Below are 18,835 nucleotides of genomic sequence, written 5' to 3'. Positions count from 1 at the left end.
CAGCACAAAAAACAAATCTGTGGTTGCTCCCCTATATACTGACTGATGATGGTATAATGCTATTTACAACCTCACCACTGGATGACACTAAATCCTGCACACTGTAGCTTTATGGCGCAACAGACAAAAGTTGCACTACACTATACATGGTTTCTCCACTCACATCCACTGAAGTTTATAACTCCTTCAGAGTTGTGATGGATGTCTTGATGGCTTCCCTCACTCGTGTCCTGCTTGATACCTGCCTGCTGCAGGCAGATTTACCAAAAACAGTGTCAAATAGCTGCTTGTAGCAAAACAGAATATGAAGTGAGACATGTGGGATGATAAAACTATATACATTTATTTATATAGAAAATCCCATTTTCCTGTAAACGGTCACAAAGTATGTCAGATGCAATCTCCAAAAAGATTCATTGCATAATTTGTCATGTAAAGCAAAAATGTACAAAATGTGTATAATTTACAAGAAATGGTTTCAGTTTTTGTCAACAGTAAAAGTCGTCCGAACACACCATGAAAATAAACTTTGGAAATGAGAATAGTTACATAGTACGTCTTTTACCCACATCCTGTTTTCAGCTGAGCAGCCGCCCGTGTGGTGGAGCTCTTTGGTTTGAAGCACCTGAATGCGACGGAAAGTGTTCTTCATATGTTAACCTGACTGGTTCAAGTAGTCGAATTTTGGGTTATAATGGTCTTATGTTAACATTTGAGGTGTCACGTGTATACAGCTACTGCAGTCTGATTAATGCTGATTTCTGTGGCAAAAGAATAACTTTAAAAAAGTTCAAGCAAGTAGGATAGAAGAATGCATCGTATTCTGCTGTGCATACACACATTCAATAGTTTTCATAATGCTTTTGCATCACTCTGTCAGGCAGTGAGTCACTTTCATGGCTGGATCAAAACGGTTTTGTGTGTGAAACTCTTCATGACCTCCACCAAGGTCATGTTTTCAGTGATGTTTGATGTTTAGCAGGATTACGCAAAACAACTGTGTGGGTAGGGTATGGGCCGAGGAAGACACCATTAACTTTTGAAGTGGATCTGATTTAAGGGTGGAGCAGATCCAAGACACACACACCCCCCCCCCCCCCCCCCCCACTTTCTTTGTCATTGGATAGAGCATTTTTATTTATTTATTTGCATCTTGAGAAATTCACACACTCCCTGGATACACCGGGAAGGGTCTATTAATCCTAGGGTCCACTAGTCCTAACCTCGTTATATTATTTGATGGTGTATATTACAACCTCAAACTGATTTTAAAGTTCAGAAATAAATGTAATACTTTCAAATAGCTAAAAAACAGATCCAGCTTTGTTCAATTTACAAAAATAAAACATATAATTCTGTTGACATACCCCATTAATCACCTTTAATTGTACTATTGTCTATAAATCTGTTGAATTGAAAATCAACAAATAATGGTAATTCACCATAATTAAACTTTTTTTTTTATTGTCACACTTTTAACATTACGTAACCTACTTTACTGCACCATATAGCCTACCATGAATGTAAACACAACTTCAACATGCTCTCCTTAATACTAGGACTAGTGGAACCTAGGACTAGTGGGAAGTTCCCGGATGCACCACCTCAAGGGGATCCACTTCAAAAGTCAACAGTGAGCATGGTCCAGCTAACAGTGAATTAGCAACGCAACTGCCTTCCTTAGCGGATTAGTTTATGCTACAACATATCCACATTTCAGCTTTTTAGGTCAGTTTTTCTAAATTTTATAGCCAAACAAAACACCAAGCCAAAGCTACATTCATATAATAAAAAGTTAGCGGTAGCTTCAGCTAAATCATTTAGCCATTTACCATTTAACATTATCACAGCTAACTCTTCAGTTAGCATGATTAGCAGTTAGATTAGTTAGATTAGTTAGCTGTGCCCCTCACTGCCAAAAGTTAATTCCTTCTTTCTTGGCTCATTCACCAAGTTTCACCTAAATGTGTTCAGTGGTTTTTCCGTAATCCTGCTAAGAGTTATCGCTCTAATAATTACTGTCAGGTGACATGTTGGCAGAGGCATGTGATCTCTGTTTCTGGATTCCAACCAGCTCTGTCCGGCTTAATTTGGGTCATTGGATGTTTGTTCCAACATCCTCCTCTTCAACTGATCGCTGGAGTCCGGGGAGTAGTTTAAGAATATGTTTGCGGACGCTGGTTCGTCGACCTTTCCTGGGGAGGGTACCAAACAGCGAGGTGACCCTTGTTTCCTCCCAGGTGGAGAGGGAGGTGCTGCTGCCAGCCAAACTGGAGCTGCTGGCTCGGGCCAGGGCGCGATGATGCCCCAGGATGCTGAAGCTGTCCTGTGGCAGAAAATCCCTGGCGAAGAAGCAGCTGTCATCTGCGGTGCTGGCTGCGCTGGAGGGGCTGGGCGAGGTCAGGTCTTCGAAAACACTGGCCTGGTCACTGTCATCGGTCATCGTGCTCCTGTAGCTGCTGTCACTGGAGAATCGCTGGAGACCGCATCCTGGCGTGGGGGAATTCAGCATCACTGAAGAATCGGTGGAGAGGAGGAGGCTGCTGCCAGACAGGTTCCCTGGTAAGAAAGCAGAAAGATGCAGATGTTTCATCCCAGCAGCAGGAAACCTGTCAGCAGTTTCTTAGTTAATCTCTCAGGGGAACTCCTTCATGTTATTTCTTTAGCATATACACTTCACAGGAGCAACTGTCAAGCTTGAAGAAGTTAACAATGGGTTGTGAGAAAGGAAGTGTTGTGGTTTGACAGCTGGGCAAACCCTCTCACCTCGCACAAGACGCTTTTCCTGTAATGTGAGCGCCTGCAGCTCCACCAGTTTCTCTTGTAGTGATTGCTGTATGGACAAAAACACGTTGGGGTTATTCTCACAGTTCCATTATTTAAGCATTTGAAACATTTACAGAAACAGGGGTTGCATGTCACATCATGTTTAGCGGTTCTGGAAGTCTGGATCTGCTATCACGTGTCGCTGCCCCGCCTCACTACGGAACCGCTTTGGTTCCTAGATGGTAACCACCCAGACAAACAAATGAATGATGACAATCAATGCTGATAATGTATGCTTCCTCCTGAGTGAGTGCTATTAAAAAACTGACAATATGTCAACTTCCAGGTTTGTCTATTGATGTGCCGGTGGTGGGAGGTGTTTGCCAGGATGCCGAGGAAACTGCTCAGCATCCACGACAACACCTTCCACCCCCTGCATGCCACACTGGCGTCCTGTCAGAATACCTTCAGTCGTAGACTGAGACCACCAAGGTGCACCACAGAACGCCACAGGAGGTCCTTCCTACCTGTGGCAATCAGACTGTATAACTCCTCCCCTTCTGCAGGATGAGTACGTAAGGAGTTATTCAGATATTCAGAGTTGTGTGCAATATTGTCAAACATCTTGTCCAAATGTCTTCTAGCCATTTTGCCTAAATATGTTGTACTTATTGTTAAAAAATAATAATAATAATTTCCTTTGGGATAAATAAAGCTGAGCTTTATCTTTATACGCAACAAAAACATAAATGCAACACTTTTTCCTTCACATTTTTCATGCACTGAAGTAAAAGATCTAAAATTTATTCAACAGAACAAATCTTGAGTCTTTTACTTTTATTCATGAAAAACAGGAGTGCAAACAGTAGGGGAAACCAGGGCACAGTGGATCAGAAATGTTTTGTGGCAGCATAAACACATTATGCATAGGTTCAGGTCATTCTATTGTGGATTTAATACAGCAAGTTATTTTTTATAAGGCTGTGTTATTTATTTATCCCCAAGTGTAATTTACAGGTGTTAAAAATCGATTTTAAAATTTTTGATTCACTGCGCCCCGGACACTGATTCACGGGGCACAGTGAATCAACTTAGAATACAATGAAAAAACACATGATTATAAAGATTTCTATAAAATTATTAAATATATGCTGATGCATATACAAACTATAATCCAGAAAACCATCTATGTAATGTGTGACTGTCTTATATAGTGATATAAGTCCTTTAGAAACTTTTATAAATACAACTGTCATAATGTCTGTTCAAACATGAAAACAGTTGTTTATATACACAAATTTTAGGAATAATTCATGGAAAAATAAATGCATAAGCTTCAACAAGTAATATTTGTCATCCACTTGATACTGGGGCTTAGTAAATCACTTTCTAGACTGATTCACTGTGCCCCGGGTGCATGTGACACACAAGTCATATTATCAAATAAGATGATAGTCTCGAGAAGACATAACACATGCTCATCAGTTAGACGGGGTAGTCTTCTGATAACAATTTTTTTGGGCCACGTTTCCTCTGTTGTGAGAAATAAACCTGTGGTGGTGGAGGTTACGGGTGAAAATTGTTTTTTGCAATTAACAGTGGCCATACTAAGCCACGATAGTTAACATGGCACCACCCAAGAAAACGGAGAAACTTGAGGAAAATATAGAGGAGATAAAGACCTCAATAAACCAGATATTAAAAGACATGTCTAATTTAGACAAGCTGACGGTGGAGATTAAAGAACTCCAAAAACTGGTTAAAGAGAAGGACAAGATCATTAAGAAACTTGAACAACGTGTAGATGAACTTGAACAATTCACTAGAAAAGATGATGTTATAATATCTGGACTAGAAACAAGGCATCGGACATATGCAAGGGTGGTGGATTCTGGTGGAACCAGTGGGGAGAATGCACCACCTGAAGAACAACAATCATTGGAACAGCAAGTTACAAACTTTTTATATCAAAATGGTGTTGACATCCATCAAGACACAATATCAGACTGCTATACTGTTCCAACTAAAGATAGAAAAAATAAACTGTCTAACATTGTTATACGATTTACAAGCAGAAAATATAAAAATGAAGTATTAAGACAGGCAAAGAATTTGAAAGGAACAAGTGTCTATATAAATGAGCATTTAACAAAAAAAAAAATGCAGATATTGCTAGGGAAGCAAGACTATTAAAAAAACAGAAGCACATTGTTGCTACATGGGTCTGGAATTGTAGGGTGTGGATTAGAGTAAAAGAAGGAACAAACGGTATACAAATTAAAAACATGGAGGACCTTACGAAATACAGACCTGAATAGGCAATCAAATATGACGTCTGTTGGTAATTGGACCAACAAAAAAAAAATCTGATCAAACATGGAAACAGATGATAAAATATATGACATAGACACTAATATTGATGAAAGTATATTTGACTTAAAAACGATTGGTTGCGAGTATTATACGGTAGAACAGCTAAATAGTGAAAAAATTGCAGAAGATACCCTGTCACTCTTACATATAAACAGTCGAAGCTTGTATTGTAAAATGTCGCAAATAAAAGATTATTTAAATCAGTTTAAAAATAAATTTAATATTGTTGCAATCACTGAATCTTGGCTTAATGATGATCTCATGACTGATGTTCAAATAGAGGGATATGAGCTGTATTTTGTGAACAGAAGAGATAAAAGGGGTGGTGGTGTTGCTCTGTACATAAAGGCAGATCTGATATGTACAATTGTAGAAGAAATGACAACTGTGGATGACATCATTGAAATTGTAACAGTGGAACTTGTACATGAAACATCTAAAAATATTTTAATCAGTTGTGTATACAGAGCACCAGACACTTGTGTTGTGAAATTTACAGATAGAATAATAGAGCTATTCCATCAAATTAAAAACAAAACGCTTTTTATATGTGGAGACTTTAACATTAACATAGAGAGCTCCAGTTGCCAAAGAATAAGTGATTTTGTGAATTCAATGTATAGTTTGGGGTTATTCCACTTGATAACAAAACCAACCAGAATCACATCGCAAAGTGCAACGGTAATCGACAATATATTTACAAATAGAACAGATGAAATTATCAGGAATGGGATCTTGATGACAGATGTTAATGATCATTTACCAGTCTTTTCAATATTTAAATATAAAAATAGGTACAAGAAAAAAACTGTTATAAACTTTAAAAGAGACAAGTCAGTAAAAGCCTTAGAGGCATTAAAATATGATCTTAAAAATCTAAATTGGGAAGAAGTTTATGTCAGTGATGTTAATGTAGCATATAACTCATTTATGAAAATATTGATGAAATCATATAATAAAAACTGTAAATTAATAGAAATTAGTAAGAAAAGAGTAAATAAACCATGGCTGACAAAGGGAATAAAAAATGCTTGTGCAAAGAAAAACTATTTATACAGGTGCTTTTTAAAAATGCAAACAAAGGAAACAGAACACAGATACAAAAAATATAAAAATAAACTATTGACAATAATTAGGAAACAAAAAAAAGATTATTATAGTGAACAATTAAATAAGAATAAAGATAATATGAGGGCAACATGGGGAATTATAAAAAGTGTGATTGAAAGTGATGGAGCGAAAGCAACTTTTCCAAATTACTTTGTCAAAGAAAATAAAGAGATATATGACATAAAAGAAGTGGCAAATGGGTTTAATGATTATTTTTCAAATGTAGGATCAAGTCTGGTGGAAAATAAACCAATAGTAGAAGATACATTACATACACTTGTAAATACGGTCAATAGTATTTTCCTGGACAATGTGGATAAAGATGAAATAAGAAATATTGTAAAAAACTGTGTAAGCAAAAGATCAACTGACCATGAAGATTTAGACATGATGACTGTAAAAAGTATAATAGAAACTGTTATTGAACCATTTACTTATATTTGCAATCTGTCTCTGTCAACAGGGATTTTTCCAGATGAAATGAAAATTGCCAAGGTAGTCCCATTATATAAAAATGGAGACAAACATAAATTCTCTAATTACAGGCCAGTATCATTGCTTCCACAGTTTTCTAAAATTATGGAAAAAGTTTGTGACAAGGTTGGATAAATTCACTGAGAAACATCATATTTTAAATAATGTTCAGTATGGATTCAGAACAAAACATTCGACAGCTATGGCAATTATGGAATTAATAGAGAAAATATCAACAATAGAAAATAAGGATTATTTTGTAAGTATTTTTATTGACTTGAAAAAAGCTTTTGATGTTATTGACCACTCAAGATTGCTTCACAAGTTACAACAATATGGAATAAGAGGTATTGCACATCAGTGGGTAAAAAGCTACTTAGAAAACAGAAAACAGTTTGTTCAGATAAATAATATCAAATCAGAATTGTGTAATATTGCTTATGGAGAAAGACAAGGATCAGTACTTGGACCCAAACTGTTTATTTTGTATATCAATGATTTTGTGAATGTATCTAATGTGCTTGGTAGCATTTTATTTGCTGATGATACAACGCTGTTTTACTCTGGATCAGATATACAGGAAGTAGCACAAGTGATAAAAACAGAATTGGAAAAGGTTAAGCATTGGTTTGATATAAACAGACTATCACTAAATATTAATAAGACAAATTTCATATTGTTTAATGACAGAGCAAAAAAAAATAACGTGTCATTACAAATAGATGGAATGGATATACAAAGGGTAAAAGAAATGAAATTTTTAGGAGTCATAATTGATGAAGATCTTACATGGAAGTCACACATAAATTACATAAAAGGAAAAATAGCGAAAGCCATTGCTGTTTTGCATAAAGTAAAATATTCATTAAATAGTTATGGTTTATTAACATTGTACAATTCATTGATTTTCCCATATTTAACTTATTGTGTAGAAATCTGGGGATCAACATATACAACTTATATACAACCTTTGTTTATTCTGCAGAAAAGGGCTTTAAGGGTGATTAGCAACAGTGGTTTTAGAGATCCATCTAATCCATTGTTCATTAAGTTCAGGGTACTTAAATTTCGTGATTTGGTCGATTTGAAAATATTACAAACAATGTACCAAGCAAATAAAAATACTTTACCAACAAACATTCAAAATATGTTTGAGAAAAGAGTAAGTAGTTATAAACTGAAAGGAATAGAAGTCTTTAGAAAACCAAGATACAGAACCAGAGTAAAAGAACGGAGTATTGCAGTAAATGGTGTAAAATTATGGAACAATCTCAACAAAGAAATTAAAGAATTAAGGTCGCTTAAATTATTTAAAAAACGTATTAAACTAGATGTATTAAGTAAGTATGAAACTATAAAATAAGTTAGTGGGCTGTAAGGAAGTTAAAAAAAAAATGTAATTTGTTAATAATGTATAAAATGTTTTAAGTTTAAAAATGTAACCTGTCAGAGATGTAATCTATTTAATAATGGTCATAATTATGAAATAAGTCAGTGGTATGTGACAAGTTAAAGAAATACAATCTGTTAAATAATGTTGAAAAATGACGCTGGATATTGAAAGATTGTATTGTAAAAAGGGGCAGAAAATATAAGACTTGTTCTTCTCTCTGCTCCTTTTCATTCTGGTAATGGAGATGCTTTATTTCTGCTTTTCTGTTTTTTGTTTTTTTTCTTTTAAATGAATGAAATAAATAAATAAATACAAAGACACTGACAACCACAAAATTTACTTTTGATAGGAAAAAAACTGACTTCACTTGCCACTTAGTTTTACCCTTAATGTAGCCAAAAACAAAAGACTAATTTATAAGGGGGATGTCTTTATGCATAAAAATATGGCATAACTGCTGCAAATATATATGTAGTTTTGCAGATATAGCTACTGATTCACTGTGCCCTGTGATTCACCAAGCCCCAGTTTCCCCTATAGTACTGTATAGTATCATCTCATATTGGATGTTATCTTACGCTGTTTGACCAACATAATATACTTGCATCTGTGTTATATATATATATATATATATATATATATATATATATATATATATATATATATATATATATATATATATATATAAAACACATTAGAAACACATGAGAGGTTTTGAGCCTGACCCAGAAAAAGTAGGGTGTGGTTCTTCATATTTTGCTTTCTGAGAAGCCAACATTGCACCCAGTGAGTCAAAACCTTCCAAGCCTATTGGCTAGAGGAGGATAATGGGATGGAGGCTGCCAAACCCAGACCATGACATTCACCATTATGCTCCTTGTCACAAGCATATAACCTACATCAAAGTACTTTTTCAAGAGGATACAATGTTTAATTTTTACATATTCAGTTTTTACATGCCAAACAGAAACGTGTTACTGAAAAAAAACCTCACTCACTCATCTTCAACCATCTACTCAAATTAAGGGTCACAGGGGCTGGAGCCTATTCTAGCAGTCATAAGGTGTGAGGCCAGGTACACCCTGGACAGGACACCAGTCTATCGCTGGGCAACATATAGACGAACAAACACACACACCTGCACGCACAATTTAAAGTTTCCAATCCACCTAACCTGCTTGTCTTTGGATGTGTGAGGAAGCCGGAGCACCCGGAGGGAACCCATGCAAACATGGGGAGAACATGCAAACTCCACACAGAAAGACCACAGGTGGGAATCGATCCCATGACCTTCTTCAATGAGGCAACAGTGCTAACCACTAAGCCACCGTGCTGCCGTACTGAAAAGCTATTACTGAAAAATTCATTATATCGATGTACATTCAGTCGTACATTTTGGGTGAACTATGAAATGTGTCCTGTAGTACGTGACACATTAATTATGACGTGGCAGTGTGGCTGTTTTATTATTAGCAGTTGGGTTTGTGTGGTTTAGCTGCAGCTGTTTGTTGACTGCTGTGTGCACAACTCCAGACACACCTTAAGCCCATTCAGCTTCTTCTCCAGCTCAATTCGCTTCACCACACTCCCACATGCAGTCTCCATCCTGCAAAAATATAATGCAACATAAGTGCACGAACGGGAAATAATTTGCATTAAAGAGCATTCCAATCCCTGAAAGTGGATTTGTCCTCTGCACCTCAGACTCACTCACTTCAGCTTGTTGGTTGATTCCCGAATCAGGTCAACTATGTGCTGATGGGATGATCCTTCAATGCTCACCCCGTTGATTGTGATTATAACATCACCTAAAATAAGGCAGCAAGATGAGGCAAGATGTCAGTGTTTTACATTTTTGTGTGGGTGTGCATTCAAACGATGGACGTGTCGTGCACTGTAAAAGTTATGGTTGTCTGGGCTATGCATGAGAGCTGATGAGAGGAGGATATGGGAGGTTCACCTGCGGTCAGGCCAGCACTCTCTGCAGCGCTGTCCTCCTGCACCCTGCACACAAACGTGCACATCTCCACCGCTGAGCTGTTTCTCACCTGCAGGCCGTAAGTCTGCAACAGGAGACATCTTTGTCAGAAAATAAGTTGTTCTTCATCCACAAGAATGCTTCTTAAGCACATCAAATAGAGTTCATATTGCCATGGAAAAAGCAGCTCGTGGACTATCTTACTGAGAATAATCTTTTTGAGCCACTGCAGTCTGCTTTTAGAAAATATCATTCCACAGAGACGGCTCTCACTAAAGTGGTAAATGATCTTCTGCTTGCAAATGGATTCGGACACCACTATGGTTCTGGTGCTGTTAGATCTTAGTGCTGCATTTGATACCATGGATCACCATATTCTATTCGATAGGATGGAGAATCATTTTAGTATTACTAGGAATGTCCCTGCATGGTTGACATCATACCTGTCCAGACACTCTCATTGTGTCTTGTATAACAACACTACCTCTAACCTTACTGACATGAAATATGGGGTTCCACAGGGGTCTGTCTTAGGCTCCCCGTTTTTCTACATTTATATAGCACCCTTTGGGCACATATTTCAGCATTTTGGAATTACGTTTCACTGCTACGCTGATGACACTCAATTGTACATGCTGATAACCTCATACACATAAAATCCTTAGAGAATTGTCTTGCATCAGTGAAAAGCTGGATGCCCAGCAATTTCTTACTTTTAAACTCGGACAAGACCGAAATGAAGGTTCTTGGTCCAGCGAGACATCTACATAAGTTTGACCAGCTAACGCTGAACCTAGGCTTGTTATATATCACACTGACAAAGTGAGGAATCTTGGGGTGATTTTTGATCCTAAGTTGTCCTTTGACCTCCACATTAGAGATATTACGAGGACTGCTTTCTTCCACCTGTGAAATACAGTGAAGATTTGTCCCATCCTGTCTATGGCTGGTGCTGAAACCCTGATCCATGCATTTGTTTCTTCTAAATTGGACTACTGCAATGTTCTATTTTCTGGTTTACAGCAGTCCAGCATTAGGGGTCTCCAATTGGTTCAAAATGCTGCTGCCAGACTCTTGACAGGAAGCAGAAAGTTTGACCACATGACACCCATTTTAGCATTTCTTCATTGGCTTCCTGTCCCTGTGAGGTTGGATTTTAAGGTTCTGTTATTTAACCAATAAAAGTATTCACACACTAGCACCTCCCTGCTAAGATGACCTAAATAAACCCTACGCCGGGGCTCTGCGTTTTCAGGGCAAAGAGCTACTTTCCCTAGAGTGAATAAAAAGTCTGCAGGCCACAGAGCCTTCTCTTATCATGCCCTGGTTTTGTGGTATGACCTTCCTACTGAGATAAAACAGTCAGATTCTGTAGAGACTTTCAAGTCCAGACTGCATTTATTCTTCCTCTCGTATGGCTAGCATACTGGCATAGTATGGAACTATGCTTCCTATCCTTTTAAATTCATTTTATTAGTAATGGAATAGGTCTCAGTCTCAACTTTATCTAAATTCTAGTTCTGTTAGTGAAGTTTAGGGCTACTGGCCGGTGATCACCTTAGTATTTTCTCTGCTTTCCTGTTGATTTACTGCTGATGAATTATGCCTTAGATGTGGTTTTTCCAGCCAACTGATTCTACTCTTTTTCTCTCTGTCTGAGGTGCATAGAGCGCCGCACGGGACTGGCAGCTATGGACCACGGGATGCTGGACTGACAGTGCAATGCCATGCCTGAAGTTGATGCAGCAGATGTTGTTTTGATTTAATTGTGAAACTGTAAAAACCTTGTAGCTGGTAGAATGGCCTAAGCAGTGGGTCACCCCTCTGAGTCTGGTCTGCTTGACATTTCTTCCTCAATATCATCAGAGGGAGTTTTTCCTTACCACTCTTGCCTGTGTGCTTGCTCTAGGGGTTGGCAAGGTTAGACCTTACTTGTGTGAAGTGCTTTGAGGCAGCGTTGTTATGATTTGTCACTATATAAAATTAAATAAATTGAAATTGAAAAATTTCCAGAGAGTTGTGTGGGGGCCAGACTGTGTCATTTGAATTTCAGTACATAACCACTGTGAAGCAATCAGAAATTAATGGTTTGCTTCTCTATTTCCATGTATTTCTGAACAGAAAGGGACAGTTTCTCACAGCCTCACCTGCTACTAATCCATCATCAATCCAGCATCCATTGAACAGCCAGCAGGTGGCAGATACCTCTACTGGATAATATATATATACTCAACAAAAATATAAACGCAACACTTTTGGTTTTGCTCCCATTTTGTATGAGATGAACTCAAAGATCTAAAACTTTTTCCACATACACAATATCACCATTTCCCTCAAATACTGTTCACAAACCAGTCTAAATCTGTGATAGTGAGCACTTCTCCTTTGCTGAGATAATCCATCCCACCTCACAGGTGTGCCATACCAAGATGCTGATTAGACACCATGATTAGTGCACAGGTGTGCCTTAGACTGCCCACAATAAAAGGCCACTCTGAAAGGTGCAGTTTTGTTTTATTGGGGGGGATACCAGTCAGTATCTGGTGTGACCACCATTTGCCTCATGCAGTGCAACACATCTCCTTCGCATCATCCGTGAAGAGAACACCTCTCCAACGTGCCAAACGCCAGCGAATGTGAGCATTTGCCCACTCAGGTCGGTTACAACGACGAACTGGAGTCAGGTCGAGACCCCGATGAGGACGACAAGCATGCAGCTGAGCTTCCCTGAGACGGTTTCTGACAGTTTGTGCAGAAATTCTTTGGTTATGCAAACCGATTGTTCCAGCAGCTGTCCAAGTGGCTGGTCTCAGACGATCTTGGAGGTGAACATGCTGGATGTGGAGGTCCTGGGCTGGTGTGGTTACACGTGGTCTGCGGTTGTGAGGCTGGTTGGATGTACTGCCAAATTCTCTGAAACGCCTTTGGAGACGGCTTATGGTAGAGACATGAACATTCAATACACGAGCAACAGCTCTGGTTGACATTCCTGCTGTCAGCATGCCAATTGCACGCTCTCTCAAATCTTGTGACATCTGTGGCATTGTGCTGTGTGATAAAACTGCACCTTTCAGAGTGGCCTTTTATTGTGGGCAGTCTAAGGCACACCTGTGCACTAATCATGGTGTCTAATCAGCATCTTGGTATGGCACACCTGTGAGGTGGGATGGATTATCTCAGCAAAGGAGAAGTGCTCACTATCACAGATTTAGACTGGTTTGTGAACAGTATTTGAGGGAAATGGTGATATTGTGTATGTGGAAAAAGTTTTAGATCTTTGAGTTCATCTCATACAAAATGGGAGCAAAACCAAAAGTGTTGCGTTTATATTTTTGTTGAGTGTATGTCTGTACGTGTGTGTAACTTCCATCACGGACAAACTGGGGAGAGCGGACATTTGCTGTTTGGTATGCTTATGTATTTTGGGTTAATCTAGAGCCTGAGGATCTCCACGGGCAACCCACTAGTCTACATTATTGTCTACAATCTATATTATTGTGAAAACAACAATGTGCTGTTGCTGCTTTGCGGATGTGCAGGATAAAAAGGATTGAGGAAGTAATTTTCTCTTTAATGAAATTTATTTTCATAAACTTGTCATCCTCATAGTCAGGTTATCTAAAGAGCAAAATGGTCATGTGACCAGGACTCTGAAGTAATAGAGGAGCCAGAGCTATTGGGTCAAAGACCTATCAATCACAATAGCTTGCATTTCAGTGGTTTAATATGTAAACAGTTCCACCCAATGTAGCACATTGTTTGGTTTAAAAGCTGGGCTTTTCAAAATAAAAATTCAAGCAGAGGTTCAGTGTTTATGGCAGTGATCTTTGAGGCAAAACACTCTTTTTACCCAGTCCACAAATATACTGAGCTGGTTTCACCCTCAGAGTGAGATAATAAAAAGATAACATTAATCCACTGGGGTCCAGAAACACACACAAAAAAGAAACACTGGGACAGTGTGAACCATTGTGCACCTCTCACCCTCTCACCTGTCTGTATGTCCAACTACTCTATGATGGTCTTATAGGGTTTGATTTGGTTTTGTTGTAGTACAACAAATGGATAGTAGGCAAACAAAGCAAATGTGAGTAAAACATTTATGCAGTAGGAAAAAAAACGTACCTGGATTTCAAAACCAAATGTTTCATTGTCTTGTTTTTCCAATATGATTGTGGTCCTGTGCAAAAATGACATCCAACAATCATACAACTGTGCTGTTTTTTTAAGTGGAAGCTTTATGATGAGCTGCAAATCTGTTTACCTTTGTGGGTTGGAGTAATCAACCAGTGAGCTGGAACTGCTCTGTTTGGACTGCCAAAGAAGAAATGCAGAGTTTCTCTTTAAAACTACAGATTACAACCTTTCAAATTGTTCCAAACAGTAACATTGTCAAAAGACTTTGGTGCAGCTGCACGGTGCTGTTGTGTTGCGGTTTTACACCTGCTGGTAAATCAGTGGATTTCTCAGAATAATGTGCAACAAAAAATGATAATAAAAATCTAACAATGCTAGAATCTAATGAAACTGTCTGTAGCTTACGCCACGTGATGTGCAGAGGTGTGAGTGCTATTTATTGTTGTCTCACCTTGCATGTTCTGGGCAGAGTCCCAGCGTTGTGGCGATGCCGGTCATCGTTTCCCCTCAGAGATCTCCGGTACCACAGAGAACTTTTTTTCCTCAGAGTATTATCCAGAATGTCACTGTCTTTGCTCACTTGGCAGTGAATTCCGTTGAAGTTCATGGTGGACTGCATGTCGGCGTGCTCCTGCTCCTCAAAGCATCATCCTGTCCTGCTGCAGCAGCTCCTCTGTGAGTATGTGGCCCTGCTGTGTTGTGCAGCTAAATGCATGAAAACGGAAATCCACCTCGTGTGATTTGTATGTGTGTGTGTGTGGGGAGGGGCGGACCTGCATCTGCGGATCACAGACTCTCAGACCTACTTTTCCTCTTCAGCCCTAGAACTTGTAGCTTTGAATCTATCACGGGGTTTTTTTGGCTTCTTTTCTTTTTAATTCCCCTTCAAACAGTCCCTTTTCTCCTTTGCAGTCGTTGCAATCTGATTTCTGGTCTGTCACAAATCAGTAATGCATGAGAAGCTGCCACCTCTGTGGTACACCTGCTTCCAGCCTCTCTGCTCTCGCTTTCTCAGTGGCCTAAAGCTCCAGTCGGAATCCTGTGCTCTGCCAAAGCAGGGGGACTTGTCTTATGAGGACAGACAAAAGGCCGATTAGCTAGAGGCTATCGGACACGCTCTCCAAACAGACTGCACGGGTCACTGGGCCAAAGGCATCAAACGCGGTTGGATCAAAAGGGACGTCAGTGAGACAATATCTGAAAGTTTTAAGACAACCAGAGCAGATCCCACAAAACATCTCCGTCATCTACTCCCAACCTTAAAAACCCTGCAATGATTAATCTACATTAAGGTGGTATCAACTTTCACAATGCACAATAGACAGCAAATCCTTACACCCCCACTGTGACCAGGAAGTCAGAGAAAAGGTTAAATCGGTCCAGAACTGGACTGACAGATTGCCTCACAGCAATTCCCTCCGCCCCACTGACCACCAGTAGAACCGTTCACTAACCGACCACAGGGCTGTCTGGAAACCATGTGTCCCTGTTCGCAAAGACATTACACCCTGCAGGTTAACTTTTTCTGTTTTTACTGAACTTGGAGAATTAGTTTAAGACCAAGCATTCATGATATGCACACTCTTAAGGCTATGAAATTGGGCTATTAGTAAAAAAAAAAAAAAAAAAAAAAGTAGAAAAGGGGGTGTTTTCCTTTTCTACTTTTTTTTTTTACTAATAGCCCAATTTCATAGCCTTAAGAGTTTGCACATCATGAATGCTTGGTCTTGTTGGATTTGTGAGAATCTACTGAATCTACTGGTACCTTGTTTCCCATGTAACAATAAGAAATATACTCAAAACCTGGATTAATCTTTTTAGTCACATAGCACTACTATTATTCTGAACACTACTGTAGGTTTCCGGTTCAAGGCCACCCGTGCCCCATTCTCCTTGCATAGCTCGAGTTCCATCCAGCATAGAACTTGACCCAGGTCATCATTCAGATACATGATACATACCTGATCTGCTGTGGTGTCCCCCTAGAAAAAAAATTGTAACACTTTGTTCTAAACTAGTAGCAGTCCATGAACTCTCTTGGTGCTTGGAAAATAACAATAAAAATACAAGTATTGGAAGCACTTTTACCTTTACCTCTATAATACTACAGCAGCATGAGCCAAGCCGTGCATCATCACTGCATCCATCACATCCTGGGTCCTGGGTACCAACCTCCCAGGCAGACAACCAGTCTATCCCCAAATGTCAAAAGTAGCCATCTATTGACCACAAACAGGTTATACCCTGGTTTTGCAGTTGATGGGGTCCTCAAGACTGAGGTGGTCAAAATACCATAGCTGACATTCCTTCGGTGGAAGTGGAGATTTATTAAGTAACCATTTGTTTGACACAACATCATTCCAGTGGTACCCAAAGACCCTCCAAAGAGATCTAGTACCAAAGACATCCAGTTATCACCTTAGATACTGTCGGAGTCCCACAACCATACAGACAGGAAGTACCAGGACCTTAAAGACTTGGACCTTCGTACTACTGCAAAGATATAGGAGCATTGCCAAACATCTCTGTCCAGTGACATCATGATGCCAGAAGCTCTTCACTAACCAAACTAGTTATCATACAAACATAACAACTATCAGTTACAAAAGGAAACAAGCTGATCTTTGTGAGTTGAAAGTGTGATTACAATTAACAACTGTTTGTAAGCATCACTGCCTTGGGGAAAGAAGAGGCAGCAATCCTCTAAGAATAGCATCAAGCATGTGGAAGCAAAAGTTAAAACAGGAAAACAACTGGGACATTTTGTTCAAGCCCCTGTTTGCTTTTCTGCAGTGCATACAGAAATCCCAACATCCATTTATGCATGTGTTGGCGCTAACCCGCTAATCCAGGTGACAAAGGCTGCTGTAAATGGTCAGATATTTGTCTGAAGCAGAATCGCCTTTATTGTCATTGTAATTTACATTACGAGATTTGAGTGCAACTCCAAAAGTTGGACGGGAATAAAGAGTGGATGATTTTCCAGCTCATGTCTAGCAGAATCCCGGTCATGTCAGTGACCGCCACCACTGCTACGATTGGGCATTCTGATTTTCACAGAGAAAGGGATGCTTTTTGCAGAGATTTTGGGCCTCTGTGAAAATGGAATAAAGGGATTTTTTCTAGAATTGCCTCCACAAAATAACGAAAAAGGGTGTTTGATTCAAACCTAATATTCCGGGACAGCTTCCTGCTGGGCAGTGTGGACTTGGATCCCAGATATCCGGGAATACACCCGGGGGAAACACAAGACTCTGGTATGTTTATCATCTCTGCTTGCAACAAGAGCTTTGTCTTTTAAGTGTGTTGACCTCATTTTTCTCCTTGATTTGGTATAAAAAGTGAGGATGACCAGAAGCAGAACTGAAACAGCTTCAACTTGGCAGGTCCTACTTCCTCACTCGTTTGCAGATACATCTGCAAGATTACAACTCAGTTCACCTGCTCTCCATTAGAGCTCCATGGTTGTTATTGTGAGTTCATGTCTATGGACTTGGGGGAAGAAGCTGGATCACCAGGAGAACATGAAGCTTCACACAGAGAAGCTGCAGGCCAGGTTCAAACTCTTCTTTAGTGCTAACCGCTCCACTAGCGGTGGAATGTTTTCAACTTTGTCCCATGAAACTCCTGTAGCAGACGTGCACAGTGCATTCTCTTAAAACCATTTGTAGCACAAGCTTGAAGTAATGAGTAATTGCAGTAGTGAAGACAGCTTCAATGTCACAGCTTCACTTCCCCTGTTTAACGGATAATTCTGCATCACAAGCACTGAATAAAATCACACCACCATAATCGAAAGTGCAAATGAGTCAGAGCAGTTAAGGTAATGGGGATGTCAGTCTTATCTGAGGTCAGTAACTCCGGGAAATCCAGCCCTACATACTATAACGTGCAGCTCTGCACAATCAGTTACATCAATTAAAAATATTAAACAAGGGGAGGGGGGAATGCAATACTTTCCATGAAAAATAGTTTTTATTTATGCACCGGTATCATTAAGCTCAATATAGAATAAATACTGCAAGAGATACAATGTAGTTGCATGAAATCCAACAACACAAAAGTTTAAATCAAATGTCTGACTTGATAGTAAAGAGTGCAGCAGATAACAGAATATTTACAGAGGAATCCTCCAAATGGTGATACAAGCACCAAATTCAGCAGAAATACTTTACATTACTCTTTTGAAAAAAACCGGGGAATAGGTGGCCAAGTAGGGGTCAATTGAAAAATTACACAGGGGTCAAAATTTAAAAATGCTCCATTCATATTGAAAACTATACCATATTATTTGTCTGAACATAAAGATTCCTAAAAGGTATAGTTTGAACTATGTATGACTGAATGTTATGGAGTTATGGGGTAAAAACAGCAAGAATGGTGACAAAGGACAATTTCAATTTGTACAGGACTCAAAAGTTGGTAAAAAAAAGTGATGCAAATTATTAGTGGAGATAATAGGGTTTTAAAAAGTAATTGTTTGCATCATGTATCATGCTTAGTGTGTAGTGTAGTGACATACGTTACGGGGTAACATATGTCACACGTCATAGAATGTAATGGACGTCTACATTGTTTGACCTTCACTCTGGAGACCAAACATT

The 18,835-nt window shown here is 39.0% G+C and overlaps 1 protein-coding gene across 2 annotated transcripts; it reads right to left on the bottom strand.

Annotated features, from left to right (window-relative positions):
* Positions 1-1,739: 1,739 nt before the first annotated feature.
* On the bottom strand, positions 1,740-15,604 carry cytip (cytohesin 1 interacting protein). 2 transcript variants are annotated; one of them, XM_034187092.1, is made up of 8 exons: positions 14,683-15,604; positions 14,359-14,408; positions 14,220-14,274; positions 10,077-10,179; positions 9,831-9,924; positions 9,656-9,722; positions 2,767-2,833; positions 1,740-2,565 (listed from the first exon to the last, which is right to left on the bottom strand). In XM_034187092.1, exons 1-8 carry the CDS (start codon positions 14,848-14,850, stop codon positions 2,096-2,098), a joined length of 1,074 nt encoding a protein of 357 aa, XP_034042983.1. In that variant the 5' UTR covers positions 14,851-15,604; the 3' UTR covers positions 1,740-2,095. The 2 variants fall into 2 exon arrangements, with proteins under 2 accessions (XP_034042983.1, XP_034042984.1); XM_034187093.1 differs by having other exon boundaries at positions 1,740-2,559; positions 14,683-15,584.
* Positions 15,605-18,835: the final 3,231 nt, after the last annotated feature.

The sequence above is a fragment of the Thalassophryne amazonica genome, chromosome 14, assembly GCF_902500255.1.
Source record: "Thalassophryne amazonica chromosome 14, fThaAma1.1, whole genome shotgun sequence".
In the NCBI taxonomy this organism is placed as follows: domain Eukaryota; kingdom Metazoa; phylum Chordata; class Actinopteri; order Batrachoidiformes; family Batrachoididae; genus Thalassophryne; species Thalassophryne amazonica.
This window is presented reverse-complemented; position numbering and strand designations above follow the sequence as displayed.

Coding starts and splice junctions, on each gene's coding strand:
- cytip (XM_034187092.1), bottom strand. CDS start 14,850: ATGCAGTCCACCATGAACTTCAACGGAATTCACTGCCAAGTGAGCAAA. Junction 2,834..9,655: donor AGAAGCTGAATGGGCTTAAG/GTGTGTCTGGAG, acceptor TTGTCCATACAG/CAATCACTACAAGAGAAACT. Junction 2,566..2,766: donor GGAAAAGCGTCTTGTGCGAG/GTGAGAGGGTTT, acceptor TTTCTGCTTTCT/TACCAGGGAACCTGTCTGGC.